Source organism: Salvelinus namaycush, chromosome 32 (genome assembly GCF_016432855.1).
Source record: "Salvelinus namaycush isolate Seneca chromosome 32, SaNama_1.0, whole genome shotgun sequence".
NCBI classification, from domain to species: domain Eukaryota; kingdom Metazoa; phylum Chordata; class Actinopteri; order Salmoniformes; family Salmonidae; genus Salvelinus; species Salvelinus namaycush.
The window spans coordinates 2,760,727-2,778,881 of NC_052338.1; the positions used below are offsets into that span (position 1 = coordinate 2,760,727).

At 42.0% G+C, this 18,155-nt stretch overlaps 1 protein-coding gene across 2 annotated transcripts in view; it reads left to right on the plus strand.

Moving 5' to 3' along the window:
* LOC120027507 (CUGBP Elav-like family member 3) overlaps nt 1–10,865 on the plus strand; it is a 61,071-nt gene extending 50,206 nt beyond the window's left edge. Inside the window, exons 5-15 of one of the 2 annotated variants that reach the window (XM_038972468.1) lie at nt 4,477–4,525; nt 5,236–5,364; nt 5,753–5,832; nt 6,181–6,324; nt 6,529–6,664; nt 6,870–7,010; nt 7,226–7,285; nt 7,397–7,501; nt 7,691–7,834; nt 8,055–8,203; nt 10,037–10,865. In XM_038972468.1, the coding sequence (XP_038828396.1) occupies nt 4,477–4,525; nt 5,236–5,364; nt 5,753–5,832; nt 6,181–6,324; nt 6,529–6,664; nt 6,870–7,010; nt 7,226–7,285; nt 7,397–7,501; nt 7,691–7,834; nt 8,055–8,182 (1,116 nt within the window). In that variant the 3' untranslated portion in view covers nt 8,183–8,203; nt 10,037–10,865. The remainder of the gene's footprint in view (nt 1–4,476; nt 4,526–5,235; nt 5,365–5,752; nt 5,833–6,180; nt 6,325–6,528; nt 6,665–6,869; nt 7,011–7,225; nt 7,286–7,396; nt 7,502–7,690; nt 7,835–8,054; nt 8,204–10,036) is intronic. The other variant, XM_038972469.1, reaches the window with a different exon arrangement.
* The last annotated feature ends 7,290 nt before the right edge of the window (nt 10,866–18,155 follow it).

Consider the following 18,155-nt stretch of genomic DNA (forward strand, 5'->3'; position numbering starts at 1 on the left):
ACTTCTGACCCACTGGAATTGTGATACGGTGAAATAATCTGTCTGTAAACAATTTTTGGAAAAATTACTTGTCCTAACCGACTTGCCAAAACTATAATTTGTTAACAAGAAATTTGTGGAGTGGTTGAAAAACGAGTTTTAATGACTACAACCTAAGTGTATGTAAACTTCTGACTTCAACTGTGTGTGAGTGTGTATGTATATATACACATATGTATATATACACAGTATGCCTGTGGGGTAGCCTATTTGTTCTATGTGCTGTGTGTAAGCATTAAAAGCAGTGAGTAGTCTGACCAGGGATGATTTATTATAACGAGTGCATATCTGAGCACACGTATCTGATTGATCTATTAAAGTGTGTGTGTGTGTATACATTTGCATATGTATGCATATAATTACGGGCTGATATCAATGTGTGCAAGCCAAGGGATAGTACAGATGTCATGCACACTCACCTCACTGTGGAAAGACTCAACAGCTGTCACTTGGAGAGACTGTAGGGCTGAATGTAGAATAGATTCAATTTACGAGGAGGGTAAATGGGTGTGAATTGAAGAGAAATTGGATGAATGGCGGGGGGTGGGGAGGAGGGTGGGAAAGGGGGTAAGAAATTAATGAAAGTTTGACATGAGCAGCGGGTGGGGGTGGGTCAGTGGGGGTTGTGGGACGAGGGTGCTTGGAGGCAGTACGTTTATCAGCTTAAATACAGACATCTGTTACAGAGAACGATGGTGTTTTGTCGGGGGGGTGGGGGTACGAGTGTGTGTGCGTGTATGTGGAGTGTAAAGGGGCTCTTATGATGAAACTCATCAGATTCTGTGAACTCGGGCACACAGAGCAGGGCCAGCGTTTAATCTGATGGACATGCATCTATATATATCGCACTTAGGTGGAATTAAACTGACTGAAACTAAAAAAAAAAAAAAAACTAGGACGCAGCTCTATGAAAACAAGTCCAGCTCCCACAATTTTTGTTTTTTTACCCCTGTGCAATATGGACAAACATAACATATGGTTAACACATACTTCCAACATTATGCACAGAGAAAATGGTCAACGATTCAGAATCCACTCACCTCTGACTGGTCTATACTGTACCTACTTCCGTATATCTCTACTTTTAGAGATATACTCTGCATCTTCGGACGAAGAAAAGCAGCGAGGTTGTATTTCAACGTATGACCCCACCCTAGAGAGCGTTGAATGTGTAAACAGGCCGAGCATGACTAGCAGTGACATACTGAAGACAGGCTTGCTCATTGATTACAGATTGTTAACGTGTGTGTGTGTGTGTGTGCGTGCGTGCGCAGGGAGATTTCCCATCTGTGTTTGCGATTGTACCTCTTTTTCTGTGCCTGCCTTTGTTGCTTTGTTTATCTCTTTGTGTGCCTGAGTGTTTTTCTATGTCTGTGATTTATCTCTTTGTTTGCATCTGCGAATAGAGATATAGCCTATGTCTCCACCTGTGTGTTTTCTGTGCTCTGTAATTATCTCTGTACATGTTCAGATGTGTGCTCTGGTGTGTGTGTGTGTGATGTGGAGGGAGATATGGGGGGGGGGGTGATTATAGTCGCAGGTCTCGTTGCCAGGAGACGGCGGGGACGAGGGATGCCAGGTTGCTAGGTAACCGGCGCGATGCAATGACCAGCGCTGTGTGATGGAGCGGAGGGAGGCGAAAGGGAAAATTGTCTTTGTGCCCCCCCCCCTTCCCTCACTCCCACCCTCCCTGTAAACACTCTTGAAAGAGACAGAGATGGTCTCCGCTGATATATTTACCTTTCAGTCACTGCTTTTCTGGCAGACAGGCAGAATGGACTTGAATTAGAGAGAAATGTGTCACCCTCTTTACTGCAGCCTGTTTGGGGCTTATTGATACAGTGAGTGAGTGGAGGGGACAGAGATTATGAGCTGTCCTCTGGTTTGGAAGAGGGCAAGAGAGGAGAGAAATGTGATGAAGAATGTGATTAACAGGGATATACACTCCCTGTCTCTGCTATCATCTCCCATCCCACATTCAGGCTCCTCTATAAATATGAGCGTGTGTGTGTGTGCACACAAGCATCTGTAAGTGTGACGTGTGTGTGCATTGAGGGGATGTGGTCAGGTGTGGGGGAGGGGTCTTGCTGTGATTTGGTTGGATGATCTATGGATTTAATATCTCATACTCTAATCCTAGCGAAATCCCTTTTGGCATCACAGGGGGAAAAATTAACTGTGTGTGTGTGTGCTCACATCAATGTGAGCAAGAGTGTTTATACATATGAGGCTGCCATGAACAGACGGCGCATGTGTCTACAGACTGCCTGTGTGGACATGTGTGTTTGTGCCACTGTGTTTGTAGAGTTTGAGAAATAATCATAATGTCAGTGTAGATTTTGGATTTAAAAAACGTCAACATGAACATTGAGAGATAAAATGGGTCACAGATACGGCCGGTTTGGCCTTTGGCTGTATTTTATCTGTGCTGTGTTTTTTAAAATGAGCCTGTTGATTTGCAGAGAAAATATAGAAGAGAAAAATATGAAGTGGCTCGGCTCGCACAGTGGAATAGATGGAGACATTTTCTTGGTCCCCACAGTATCTGCCCTTGTGGCAGCAGTTAAATGCAACAGGCACCATCCCCATGTCCCTTTGTCCCTAAAATCCCAGTTCTCCCCCAAGCATCCTTTCTCCCTCACGACATGCACATCCTCATAATCCCAATGTCTCTCAACCTAGTACCACCCTTTTAGTCATTCGTTTTTTTTCTCTCCTTCATCCCTCTTTTTTTTTTTCTCTCCTACGCACGTTGTTCGGGGCAACCTTGTTTACCTGCTGTGGATCTCATCACAAGGGTGTCATGGTGACCGCAATGTGAGGTGGAGACTTTGTTAGAGGAGCAGGGCTGGTTGCCGTGCCGATGTCGAGTGCCACTGCCTTGATGGCCTCCCCCTTCTCCAAGCCTTGCTCTTGTATACTCTAATTCCAGTCTCTTGTGCCATCTGCTCTGCTTCTACTCCTTATCGTACCCGTGGAAGCACTCAAGTCATAGATTGACTAACCGAGCGTTTATATGAAATATACTCTGTTTTATTCAGGGCGTTTTATATCCTGAAATTCGATTTGAGACAGGTTTATACGAGCAATCTATTGTTGCGTCATGATGAGGTTGTCATTAAAGTCCAAGTGTTGGCTAAGACGGGATATTTTGGTTTTGCGTGTTTTAATACAGTAATCTTTAACCCGATGCAAATTTAAATGAACTCATTTAGCAGGTGACTTTATCCAAGGTGACTTTGTCGAACATTTTGAGGCGTGGAGAAAAACATCACCTCTGAGAAGAAAATGTAATTCTATTTACTGACTTCCGGAAACATTCACCACGTTCACATGCGTTTGAATTACTGCTTTCATTCCTTCCCGGTAAACAGATGCTTCTCAATCCACATGGTCATCGAATTCATTGTCGTAATCAATGGCTCGTTCTCCATCAGAAAACACCAGGCCTGCTGGTGATGGTGTTTGTGCATGCAGGTGGCAAGGGCCCGGCCAGCACTGATCAATACTGTCTCCCAGTGACCGATCACAGCTGATCAATCAGAGACGGGGATCAGTAACTAGCTCAAATGTCACCAGCTCCATAATTAAGACCTTCATTAAGCCAGCGGTAACACACTGTCACTCTGCCCTGCTCCTTTTTGCTCGCCAATCCCTTTCCTCTCTGCACCCTCCACCCGCTCTCCTTCTCACTGCACCGCCAAACATTTGAGAGAGAGCTTTGAAGTGCCTAGCTATGCCTAGATCATTATAAGGATTGTGTTAGTGGTCCACAACTGTTGTGAAGTCATTTTTTGTGGATTGGGTTTTGATGACGCGTGAAAGGTTGTCTGTTTCTTACTTAGTTTTGGTTGCGCTCTCCTCATTCTGGTCTGATTCTGATTCGATCCACTCCTCTTACAGCTCCTTCCCCCTCTCTCTCTGCTCAGAATCTTTCGCCATTCTAATCCAGCATGCTTTGGTAATCCAGATTAGCCGGCGAGCATTCTTAATCTTATCACTTGCCCAATCCCGCGTGGGTGTGTGCTTTTCCTGTTTTTTTTTGTTGTAATGCCTGATAGGGAGAGAAGAAACGATAGAGGACAGGATTAGATAAGGGCGTTTGAGAGGGAGGGGGGACAAGAAAAGTGAATGAGATCTTGAACAGTATCACTGACAGACTCTGGGAGGGAATATACTTGATAGGGAATGAGAGGAAAAGGAGAGCAGTAAACCAGGAGGGTGATGGGTTGAGGCAGGGTAGGGCTTCATCAGAAGCCCAGGGAGTGGCCAGCTCACATTCCAGCTCTTTTCTTGTGTTCTACTTACATATGCACAATATGCATGCATGTATGTACAGTACATATGCAACTAAACAAGCATCTGCTTAATTATGGATGTGCCTTGGGATAAGAGCAACTTACTTACTGACCATGTAATGTGGGCTTTCTATTTCAGATGAACCGGCCCATTCAAGTGAAGCCAGCAGACAGCGAGGGCAGAGGGGGTAAGAGGCATCCGTCCATAGCAACACCTGTTCAAACAACACCTCTCAAACACCTGTCTAACATATTACCTTTTTGAAACAACACTCTATTTCAAACTAACGACAACGTTTCAAGACAAAACCCTGAAACGGCTCCAGCCCAGCTTCAACAAAAATACCCACTCGTCACTGCTTCTAAGCAACTCCTGCTTCTAAACAATACCTCTAGAAATATTAGTAACTCAAATATTAAAGTAGTAGCATTCTTAAGTGCCTGACTAGAGAAAGTAATTAAAATAAGGATTTCAACCAACTGCGTATTTCATTATGTCACCTAGCGTACAGAACAGTGGATGACGAAGGAGCATTCCAGTCACAGCCAGATCATGCTCTTTATGCAGCAGATTTCCTTGATACTGCCCTCTGGTGGCCTTTTCTGTATATGGCAGGGTTCTAGCACAATAGTCACAGACGTCAACATACTGCATGTTGTAACATCCCACATGAATGCCTAACAATTTAGCTGATCGATGAACACATATTGGGTTTATAAAGCAATGTAAACAATGAAATCATTCAATTATAATCTATGCCTCTGCCTATTCTTGCCCTCAACCAACCACTCTCTCTGCTCTTCTCCCCCCCCCCCCCCCCCCCCCCCCCCCCATCACTCTCTGTCCATTCCTTTCTTTGCGTTCCTATCTTGCCCCCTCACCTCATCTTCCCCTTAGAAGACAGGAAGCTGTTTGTGGGCATGCTGGGGAAGCAGCAGTCTGATGCGGACGTGAGGAAGATGTTTGAGGCGTTTGGGAACATTGAAGAGTGCACTGTGCTCCGCGGCCCTGACGGCACTAGCAAAGGTAGCTAACACCATTACTGCAACACTGACCCCTACAGCATTTAGCCTTCCATCGACGCCACCACATCAACAGCACTAATATTACCCTTAAGGTCAGGAATCGGTCACATCTAAACTCGTGGCTTTACATAGATGCTTGATTACCTGTGTTTGTTGTATGAGGCATGACCGATGATGCAATATGTTTTATAGATCATCGGTCATGATGCGCAACGCAGTTTATGGGTTATGATTGATTGACGCAATGAATGTTTTGTGGACCACGGTTAATGACGTGGCTACAACTGATGAAGTGGCGATTTGTGAGATGCGTTTTTTAGGCCGTAGCCTGCGATATGTCGTGTCACGTGCGGGGAGGCCAGGGTTTGACGATGTGTCATGTTTTATAGGCTGTGCCTTTGTGAAGTACCAGAACAACGCAGAGGCTGCGGCAGCCATCAGCACTCTGCATGGGAGCCGCACTCTACCGGTCAGTCACTCACACACACACACACACACACACACACACACACACACACACACACACACACACACACACACACTCACACACACACTCACACTCACACACACACACTCTCTCTCTCTCTCTCTCTCTCTCTCTCTCTCTCTCTCTCTCTCTCTCTCTCTCTCTCTCTCTCTCTCTCTCTCTCTCTCTCTCCAAAGCAGTCATTTAGACATAGAGACTCATCCAACAGTTAAACGCTCCTTCTGTCAGACCTCCTATACAAACAGCCTACTGTAGTTTATAGGAGTGGAGAAAATGTATGCTTCTCAGTCCTTCCTTTTCACTGTGTAATATCCCCCTTTCTCCCTGCAGGGTGCCTCTTCCAGCCTGGTGGTGAAGTTCGCCGACTCTGAGAAGGAGCGAGGGATAAGGCGCATGCAGCAGGTGGCGTCCCAGCTGGGGGTCATCAGTCCCATGACCTTGCACCTCGGGGCTTACAATGCCTACACACAGGCAGTGAGTACTAGTAGTACAGAACCCCAAGCATTATGCAGAGATTGTAATACTCGAGCCAACACACTGGTAGTGAATGGCTACTTCCCAAATGGCACCCTATTTCTTATACGGGTCATAAGTAGTGCACTACTATAGGGAATAGGGTGCCATTTGGGATGTGATCCTGACAGTGAATGAGACGCCCTCGCTTTTTCGTCTTTGTAGCTGGTGCAGCAGCAGGCTCTGGTGGCCCAGTCGGCGTACTTGTCACCTGTGTCCACCATCACCATGCAGCAGTTGGCTGCCCTCAACCCGAGCAGCCTCATTGCCACGCCCATCACATCACTCACTACATCCTCAGGTACTTAATAACAAGCTGCCGTCCTCTGCCACTTCATCCCCTCCCACAGGATTCTCTGCTCGGCTCAGTTTCTCTTTATATATATTTTGTTTTTCTAAAGTCTTGGCCCCATTTTTTTGTCTGCTTTTGATTCCATTTTATTGCATTTGTTACTGCGTTTTGTTTAACCATGTCTGCCTGTCCCCTGAATGGTCGTCCTGTGCAGGTACCAACACTCCGCCCACCATGGCAGCCACACCGGTGCCTGCTCTGCCTCCACCACTCAGCTACCCTCCAGTCCCAGCTCCACCCAATGGACAGTCAGCGTCTGAAACCCTGTACACCAATGGAGTTCATTCTTACCAAGGTATCTGACTTACTCTGACTTTGCTTCCATCAGAGTATCATTATGAAAATGTAAGCAAATTAACCTTATCTAGCATGTTGGTTTGTTTACTAAGAATGTAAGCTGTTGCACGGCACCAAATGCCATTTAGAGCAAGTAAGCATCCGCCAAAAAGCATGTTTGTATAGCAGTTGATAAATCGGGCTGTTATTTTTCTTTGATTCTCTCTCTCTCAGCTCAAACTCCAGTTTTGGATCCTCTTCAGCAAGCGTACGCAGGGATGCAGCACTACACAGGTGGGACAGTAGTGAGTCCATTTGAGTCCTTAAAATTTCCTGGAGGGAATTTTAGGTTTGAAATGCCCTCGCAACAGTCCTTAATGTTTACTTATGCGAACACACCCACAGCAACTTACCCTTCTGCCTATGGAATGGTGGGGCAGCCATTCCCACACCAACACACAATGGTTGCGCAGCAACATCAGCAGCCTCAGCAACTGCAGCAACGAGAAGGTGATTCCTACCTACTTGTCCTCCCTTCCATGCGTTTTCTCTCTTGACTATTTTCAATGTTGGTGTCCCACAGAGTTTAGACTGCCTCAATCACTACCTCCATCCTGATCATCTCAAGTCACGTTAGAACCCCTCAGGGAGCCTTGATGGTCTAACCTTCCCCTGTATTCTTCTTCTTCTTCTCCTCAGGGCCCGAGGGGTGTAACATCTTCATCTATCACCTGCCTCAGGAGTTCTCTGACTCTGAGATGCTGCAAATGTTCGTCCCCTTCGGCAACGTCATCTCAGCGAAGGTCTTTGTTGACCGCGCCACCAATCAGAGCAAGTGCTTTGGTGAGTGACGGTGATGACAACGGCTGCGTCCCAAATGGCACCCCATACCGTAGGCAGTGCACTACTTTTGACCAGGGCCCATAGGGAATAGTGTGCCACGTTGAGAACATGGTCAATGATGAGGAGGAGGAAGCGCTGGGAAGGGTTATACTCCCTTCTCGTAGTTTAATACTTTCACAGAGTTGGCCATAAGGTTTTGCTTCTGTTTGCTTCGCCTCAGGTTTTGTGAGTTTTGACAACCCGTCCAGTGCTCAGACGGCAATTCAGGCCATGAATGGTTTCCAGATTGGCATGAAGAGGCTCAAGGTGCAGCTCAAGAGGCCCAAGGATGCCAACCGACCCTACTAAATGAGCAAGGGAGATGAGAAGGTGAGCAAGGAGGGATGAGAATGAGGTGTGAGATGGCGGGTCAGGGGGACTGACAGGCAGTGAGAAACTGTGAAAGGTAGGTTATGGGATAATTAGTTCAAATTTTGTGGAAGCTCAGTATTAAAATAATTACTTATCAACTGGGATAAAATAAGTGAACCAGATCCACACATGAGTAAGGTGACAGTCTACTAAAAGCAGTAATTGTTTAAAACATTACATTTAGACAAAATCATAGGACTACTTGATTTGTTGAGATAAGGCCATACCACTGCCGTGACAAATGGATTGACAACATGTTTCATTATTCAAAAGCAGATTTTATATAATCCAGACAAATGTTTCATTAACAAGTGTTGTATGATTAGGTTGAAGACAATAACTATTATACGTCATTAATTTATTTTTTACTTTTTATTTATTGTTTTTGTGCTGTGTCATATGTCATTTTCCTGAAAAAAAAACCCATCATACCACACTCAAGACTGTCCTGTCCATACATATATCGTGGAGACTACGTCGCTATGGTTGCCTAGCAACCGCTAAAAAACCCTTCCTCTCACAGCGTTGTAAGTTAATTGGCCTGTGTTGGTTGCTGTGGCGATATTGCCTGTGATGGTTGCCATTAGCTATTTTATTTTTGGCCGTTGCCTTTATTCACCATGCTCAACTGCATGGCGAGTTGCTGTGGCGACCATGAATTGTGTTTGGTGCGTTGTGAGTTTCCTCTATTATTTTGTACTGTTTCTATCCTTGCAAACACTGATACATTTCTGTCACTGTACCTTAGATTTTGTAAGCAATTGATTATCATGACAGGCTATTATATTTTTTTGTAATATCTCTTAAATTGCACAGAGCAATATTAAGCATTAACCGTAAATCAAACATGTATCTAAATATTTTCTTTGGATTTTATTTCTGATTAGTTTCCTTTTTGTTGTTTGTCATGATTATCATTCTTACATATCCCCAATGTTTAGTTGGTCGTTGTTTTGGTGAGTGCAGGGCTTTTGTGAGGTCGTAATTGAATCCAAGTGACTTAGTGCCTGAACTTTGTTTGTTTTTGGTATGACTGATTGTGAAAATAACTATGTGTTGCCCACCTACAGTACAAGTTAGTGACATAACGATGCTGTGTGCGTGTACGTGTACGGATCCACATGAAGTACTTGTGTGTATTAATTAATAAATAAAGTAGTGTGTGTGGTTTTGTGTGTACCAAGTGAGATACCGTTCATGTGAGGGTTTTGGGTCAAACTGTATGGTTGTCATTGTGACACGTCACACGTGCTGCTGACTGAGGAACAGCATTCCTCTGTAGGAATTCTGGGTTAATTTTATTCTCCAATCAAACTTAAAGCCATAGGCTACGGTCTCATGTGGAACCTTCGATATAACAGCTTAAAAAAAAAAAACGTTCTCTTATCTCAAATGATTTAAGAAGAATTTTGAATCTCCTTTGACTCAATTGTTTGGTCAATGCGATGTAACATTAGACTAGAGTATTAAGAAGAGATACGAAAACAATACCGCCCAGAATTCCTATTGTGCATGTTTGAAATTTATTTGCCTGCCAAAACGATACAAAAAAATATTTAATAAATGCACACCGATGCAGCAGTATGGTTGTCACTGTATGAGTTGCATGGACACTAGGCGTGCTTGTGTAGTTATAAATGAGGACATCCATGTGTGTAACCAACGTGTTTGCAGATGTTTTTCCCATACTTCCAAAGAGTGTCAACATACTCCATATATATGCTCATCTAAAAGATTTTAATATTTGTTTTCTTTGTATTCATCCTCTCTTTCTGTTTCTCTCTTTCCCAGGGAAGATATAAGAGTTCTATCAAGAAACTGCTTGGGACGTTCCAGCCTTTTGGTTGTTTCGCCAACCGTATAGCACAGGAGCAACAACACTTCTCAGAAAATATGATAAATATATGTATCTGCAACAATAACAAAAAATCTGTAACAACAAAATAACAAACGTGTGGTGGGTGGTTGAGTACACATACCATTCCACAGCTGGATTCAGTCATATTATGTACATACTGTATTGTCAGCTACAAGGTCTACATGAAAAAGCATATCACTTATTCTAATGAACAGGGTTTTACTGTATAGTGTGGTTTGTGGTCCATAACGTAAGGGGGAAGGGCAATGTATGGGGTTGAAGAAGTGGGATGGTAACCTTATCGGGGGGAAAAAATAAAATTCTTTATGATTACCATTGGTCGAATTGGTATGTAGATTTAGTTTATTATTTAAAAGTAAATGAAAGAAGGGGTTTCTATCCTTGCAACAGGAAGAAAATCAACTTCTTCTCACTGTACATATCTTTGTTTTAAATGGAGTCAAATAATGAAAATGTGTTATTATAACCACTACTACTGGTATTGGCATAATGGTTGGAGGGAGGGTAATTGGGTGGAATTTTTGTATCTACATTTTTTACATTTAATTTATTTGTTAATGGCGATTTGTTTTATTTTATTTTAGAAAATAGAAGATTCCTGTGGTCTACAAGACTATGGGTAAACTTATTGTAGAATGTTTAATTACATAAATGTAATTATCAAAAAATCATTGTTTAATTATTTATTCCCTACAATTGCTGTTTTAAAACATGTCTTTAAGAAAAATAAAGTAAAATTTAGAAAAGGATGTGTGCGTATGTGGATGTGCAACAGAGAGCAGTGTTTTTTTTTTATACATACCCCCAAATATTTTTTTTCTGGCTTTCACTCTACTGTAGGAAACTACACTGTTAGTAAATATTTGAAGCCTGCTTGTCATATGAAAGCATAAACAATCAACCCCACATTTATTCTTTTTTTTTACCTGTTCAGAGAAAGTCATTAAAGTTGTTAGGTTTATGTCCCATCCTTCATCCTGATGTTACCAGGTTCTGACCACTAGATAGTGCTGTTCCTGCTATAATATAATTTATTTAAAGCTCAATGTTATAGGGATAGTTCACTCAAATTACAAAATGACACTGGTTTCCTTACCCTGCAAACAGTCTGAACAAGTTAAGACAGCTACCCATGCTTTGGTTTCAGATGTTTACTTTTTAGTCAATGGTACCTATATTAGCATTTTATATCCAAATCATCTATAAGTAACATTAAGTATCACAATCCATTTTTACAGTGCCTTCGGAAAGTATTCAGACCCCTTGGCTTTTTCCACATTTTGTTATGTTACAGCCTTATTCTAAAATTGATTAAATTGAATTTGGGGGGGAACAACCTACACACGATATCACAATGACAAAGCAAAAACAGGTTAAGAAATGTTTGATAATTTCTTTTTTTTTTATTAAAAAAATTATAGCCCATTTACATAAGTATTCAGACCCTTTACTCAGTACTTTGTTGATGCACCTTTGGCAGCGATTACAGCATCAAGTCTTCTTGGGTATGACACTACAAGCTTGGCACATCTGTATTTGGGGAAATTCTCCCATTCTTCTCTGCAGATCCTCTCACGCTCTGTCAGGTTGTCAGGTGCAGCAACGCGCCCAGCTATTTTCAGGTATCTCCAGAGATGTTCGATCGGGTTCAAGTCCGGGCTCTGGCTGAGCCACTCAAAGACATTCAGAGACATGTTCCCGAAGCCACTCCTGCGTTTTCTTGGCTGTGTGCTTAGGGTTGTTGTCCTGTTGGAAAGTGAACCTTCGCCCCAGTCTGAGGTCCTGAGCGATCTGGAGCAGGCTTTCATCAAGGATCTGTCTTTGTACTTTGCTCTTTTCATCTTTGCCTCAATTCCTGATTTGTCTCCCAGTCCCTACCACTGAAAAACATCCCCATAGCATGATGCTGCCACCACCATGCTTTACCATAGGGATGGTGCCAGGTTTCTTCCATATGTGACTCTTAGCATTCAGGCCAAAGAGTTCAATTTTGATTTCATCAAACCAAAGAATCTTGTTTCTCATGGTCTGAGAGTCTTGAGGTGCCTTTTGGCAAACTTCAAGCGGGCTGTCATGTGCCTTTTACTGAGGAGTGGCTTCTGTTTGGCCACTCTACCATAAAGGCCTGATTGGTGGAGTGCTGCAGAGATGGTTGTCCTTCTGGAAGGTTCTCCCATCTCCACAGAGGAACTCTGGAGCTCTGTCAGAGTGACCATCGGGTTCTTGGTCACCTCCCTGACCAAGGCCCTTCTCCCCCGATTGCTCAGTTTGGCTGGGCGGCCAGCTCTAGGAAGAGTCTTGGTGGTTACAAACTTCTTCCATTTAAGAATGATGGAGGCCACTGTTCTTGGGGACCTTCAATGCTGCAGAAATGTTTTGGTAGCCTTCCCCAGATCTGTGCCTCGACACAATCCTGTCTCGGTGCTCTACGGACAATTCCTTTGACCTCATGGCTTGGTGTTTGCTCTGACATGCACTGTCAACTGTGGGACCAAAAGACAGGGGCGTGTGCCTTTCCAATCAATATAATTTACCACAGGTGGACTCCAAGTTGTAGAAATATCTCAAGGATGATCATTGCAAACAAGATGCACCTGAGCTCAATTTCGAGTCTCATAGCAAAGGGTCTGAATACTTACGTAAATATATGTTTTTATTTTTATTTTTTATAAATGTGCAAAATTTTCACTTTTTTTTTGCTTTGTCATGATGGGGTATTGTGTGTAGATTGCTGAGGATGATTTTTTTTTTAAATACTTTTTTGCATTAGGCTGTATCATAACAAAATGTGGAAAAAGTCAAGGGGTCTGAATACTTTCCCGAAGACACTCTAGATACTTTTAGGATGTTTTGAACATGAAGCGGGAAAGAGCTAATATACAGTGCCTTCAGAAATTCACACCTCTTGAGTTTTCCACATTTGATTCCAGCCTGAATTTAAAAATTATTAAAGTGCTAATTATTATTTATAATTGTTTTGTTCACTGGCCTACACATAATAAATACCCCATAATGTCAAAGTGGAATAATGTTTTTTGAAATTTTTACAAATTAAAAATTAAGCTGAAATGTTTTGAGTCAATAAGTATTTAAGCCCTTTATTATGGCAAGCCTAAATAAGTTCAGGAGTAAAAATGTGCTTAACAAGTCACATAATAAGCTGCATAGACTCAGTCTTTGTGTAATAATAGAGTTTAACATGATTTTTTAAATTACTACCTCATCTCTGTATCCCACACATACATTTAGTTGTAAGGGCCCTCCATTGAGCAGTCAATTTCAAGTACAGATTCAACCTCAAAAAATGAGATTTTCCAATGCCTCACAAAGAAGGGTACCCACTGTATTGGTAGATGGTAAAAAGAAAACATTGAAAATCCCTTTGGTGAAGTTATTAATTATTAATTATACTTTGGATAGTGTATCAACACACCCAGTCACTACAAAGATACAGGCGTCCTTCCTAACTTCGTTGCCGGAGAGGAAGGAAATCGCTCAGGAATTTCACCATGAGGCCAATGGTGACTTTGAAACAGTCAGAGTTTAATGGCTGTAATAGGAGAAAACTGAGGATGGATCAACAACATTGTAGTTACTCCACAATACTAACCTAATTGACACAGTGAAAAGGAAGCCTGTACAGAATAAAACATCTTCCAAAACATGCATCCTGTTTACAAGGCACTAAAGTAATTCTGCAAAAAATGTGGCAAAGCAATTAACTTTTTGTCCTAAGTGTTATGTTTGGGGCAAATCCAATACAACACATTCCTGAGTACCACTCTCCATATTTTCAAGCATAGTGGTGGCTGCATCATATTATGGGAATGCTTATAATCTCCTATCAGGACTGTGGAGGTTTTCAGGATAAAAAAGAAACGGAATGGAAAACCTGGTTACGTCTGCTTTCCACCAGACACTGGGAGATGAATTCACCTTTCAGTAAGACAATAACCTAAAACACAAGGCCAAATCGACAACGAAGTTGCACACCAATGTCATGACGTTGCCCTCTTTGGACACAGCTCTGCACCATCCCCCTACCTCTGCACAATCCCCCTACCTCTGTCTCCCACACCCAGGCTGCTGTGGTCAGAGGTCATAAATTCCTAGGGAAGATCCATAGCCAGACAGTATAGAGAGAGAGTGAGTTTCATAGAGAGAACAAAGGAATTTCTTCCACCTCACAGAACTGGAGAACCGAACAACATTTATTTTCTGGAGAAGGTATAAAAGATCGGTGAAGAATCCAGCTACGAACTGGTCCGTTTGGTACAATTTTGTGAAACTCATGGGAGACAATACGGCCACTTTACCATAACGCTGTTTATACAATAGCCTCAGATATGAATGAGGATGATACTGTTTGTGAAATTGTGTAATGTGATTTTGGACTGTTTAATGAAGGAAACTCCAATTCCCTTTGGAGTTTAACTAAATGAGAGGACTGCCCATGAGCACAGTTATGGTCTGGCGTCCTGGGACAGGCCCTCTTCTGCTCTTCCGAATAAAACCCCCACCTGGGTTTTCTATCACCAGACCAGCGTACCTCGATAACAAGAGGGCCAAGGTTTGAGAGGAGACCGAGCTTACCTCAATTTCGAGGGGGCTAAGGGTTGAGACGAGACCAGTACCTCTATCATAGAGGGAAATAAGGTTTAAGTAGATTGCTGAATCTTTTAACCATCCCACGTGGTTAAACTCTTAGACTATCGATACCGACAGAATAAGAACAAGTCTTTGATATTAATTACTAGTCTGCAGCTAGGAATTCAGTATCATTGAACGCGAAGACCGACAACCGCCGACACATCTATCCTATAACGACATGAATGAATGTCACTCTGAACTATCCATCTAACCACGACAGAGAGAGTGAGCGGACAAACTCTCCAACAGAAACAAACTTTTCAACAGAGATCCCGACGACACACTGAGCGTAAATATATATATTGATTGCAATTATTCCCGAATGAGTGAGCGTTCATGTGCAAAGGATTAGCATTTCAATTGTTGTAATTATCACTCTGTCTAACAAGCCGCCATACCGGTTTAGCCCACTAGGGCACATCCCCCTATCATTTCTTTGTAAGTAGTTTAATCACGTAAATAATAATTACAGAGAATTGTTGATAAAGATTAATCTTCAGTTTAAAGATGCCAAAGACACGACAATGTGGAATAAGTTAAGTATGAATACTTTCGGAAGGCACTGTAGACACCATTGACTTGCATTAGATTTGTGCCACAAATTATAGTTTGTGGCAAAGTTAGCATTTGAAGCCGTGGCCAACAAAACCAATGCATAGGTTGCTGTCATACCTTGTCAATAGACCGCTTACTAAAGAAACCAATTGAATTTTGTAATTTGTGTGAACTATCCCTTTAACATCGAGGGGAGGGGGGATTCGTCAAATGTTTGTTTTTTTACCTAATAGCAGGAACAGCACCTGGTAACATTGGGATGTAGGATGGGACATAAACTTCAATGACTAATTTCTCTGAACAGGAAAAAAGAAAACATCACCCAATTCTTTGGGAATACACTACACAGGATGAAGAAACAATCCTTTAGAACTGAAGCTCCATATTACTTGTCAGACACAGAAAACTGATACTATATACTTGTTGTTGACCTGGGATTGGAGTGGGGGGTTCCTTTGGGGGCTTTTGACCATTCCTATGGATTCCTCATGTCTTTCTTATTGTTAGAAAAAACGTTTGGTCCAAATCGGATGTTAGATACTATATTTATTGAATATTCTATGAATCATATAAATTAAAATGGCCAATTTGGATGCAATCAATTACCTTCGTTTTTCAGAGATCAAATTATATTTCAATAAAATAGCGTTAAAAAAAAAACGATTCCAGAATAATCTGAGATGGTGGGTGTCGAAATCCTATTTTTTGTGCTTTTTGGAGGTGGAACGACGCAAGACACAATTTAAGGATTATTGTAATGAGGGGGGGGGTATACAACACTGAGATTCCCATTGCCCCTAGACCTAGCCTATCCATATTGAACCTCCAGCGGTATAGCTAAACTATACTGAACAAAAATATAAACGCAACATGCAACAATTTCAATTATCATACTGAGTTACAGTTCATATGAGGAAATCAGTCATTTTATATAAATTCATTAGGCACTAATCTATGGATTTCACATGACTGGGAATACAGATATGCATCTCTTGGTCACAGATACCTTTAAAAAATGGGCCTCACAATGGGATCTTGTCACAGTATTTTTGTTCATTCAAATTGCCATCAATAAAATGCAATTGTGTTCTTTGTCTGTAGCTTATGTCTGTCCATACCATAACCCCACCGCCACCATGGGGCACTCTGCTCACAACGCTGACATCAGCAAACCGCTCCCCAACACAACGCCATACACACGGTCTGCGGTTGTGAGGCCGGTTGGACGTACTGCCAAATTCTCTAAAATTACGTTGGAGGAGGCTTATGGTAGAGAAATGAACATTCAATTAACTGGCAACAGCTCTGGTGGACATTCCTGCAGTCAGCATGCCAATTGCACACTCCCTCAAAACTTGAAACATCTGTGACATTGTGTTGTGTGACAAAACTGCACATTTTAGAGTGGCCTTTTATTGTCCCCAGTACAAGGTGCACCTGTGTAATGATCATGCTGCCAGGTGGATGGATTATATTGGAAAAGGAGAAATGCTCACTAACGGGTGGAAACAAATTTGTGCACAACATTTTAGAGAATTATGTTTTTTGTGCATTTGGAAACATTTTGGATATCTTTTATTTCAACTCATGGAACATGGTACCAACACTTTACATGTTGCGTTTATATTTTTGTTCAGTGTAGTTGTATTAGAGGTCGATCTGCTGGTCCAATGAAAGCATGGTAAACTTATTTTCAACCAACCATTACCTGGCAATACTTCATTCTTGATTTGGAAGGCACCGGTGTCTTATAAACATTTGTTTCTAGTTCCAGGTGGAACTCCAAAAAAACAATATTAAATAAAATATTAAATCAACTTTTTGCACTGTGTGAGGAGGTTCCTCACCATCTTAGCTCCTAGACATCTTGCATTTCCCAACATCTTTGCTGGAACTAGTTGTTTCTAAGCAACACGGTTACGTGTAGGAGAAGATGACAGCTAGTCACACAGTGTGACCCAAACAACACAAACAAGATCTACACACATGCAGGAGGCATTTCTCAGTCAGTACAAAAAGTGGATTTAGTATATTTCCTTATTATCGGAGTTCCACCTGCAACTGGAAAAAGACGTTTATAAGATACCGGTGCCTTCCAAGTTGAGGAATAAGGAAGTATCGTCAAGTAAAGTTGAACATTTTCCCCCTATCCATAACCCATCCTAAGCTAAAACCCTGTACATAGCAGGCCTACGGGGATCAAACTAACTTTTTCACTCCTAATGCAGCCTCGATAATAGGCTACAATTTTGTTTGAAAATGTGATTCATTTTAGCTCTAACCCCAACAATTTGTTCTATAGTGATTTCTTTCAGGTCAGCCCCATAGACTCTCAGCAGATCTGCAGATAACGTTAACACAGTTCAGTGAACTGGGACTATTTCAACCACCATCACCCACTGAGCTAGTGCTTGGCAGATGCATCCCAACCAATAATTTATATAAACACCAGATGACTGATAGGGGGCACTGTGTTGAAGCCGTTGTGCCTCCATCTTGGTGTGTCTCCGTCGTGGCACTCCCCCAATATTCTAAAACATATTTTGGAAGCTACAGAAATGAATGTATTAATGTCTACATTCGTTTTGCCACATTTATTATATTACAGACACCTTAATGCATACTTTGAAATTATATTATGTGAAAATACGAAAAATGTTTCCTTAGTCTTTAAAAAAATTATTACTAATGTGATATATTCTGATGTATTATTGTCTCTACCTTTTTACCCTTCGTGCTGTTGTCTGTGCCTAACAATGTTTGTACCATGTTGATGCTTCTACCATGTTGTGTTGCTGCCATGTTGTGTTGTCTTTAGGTCTCTCT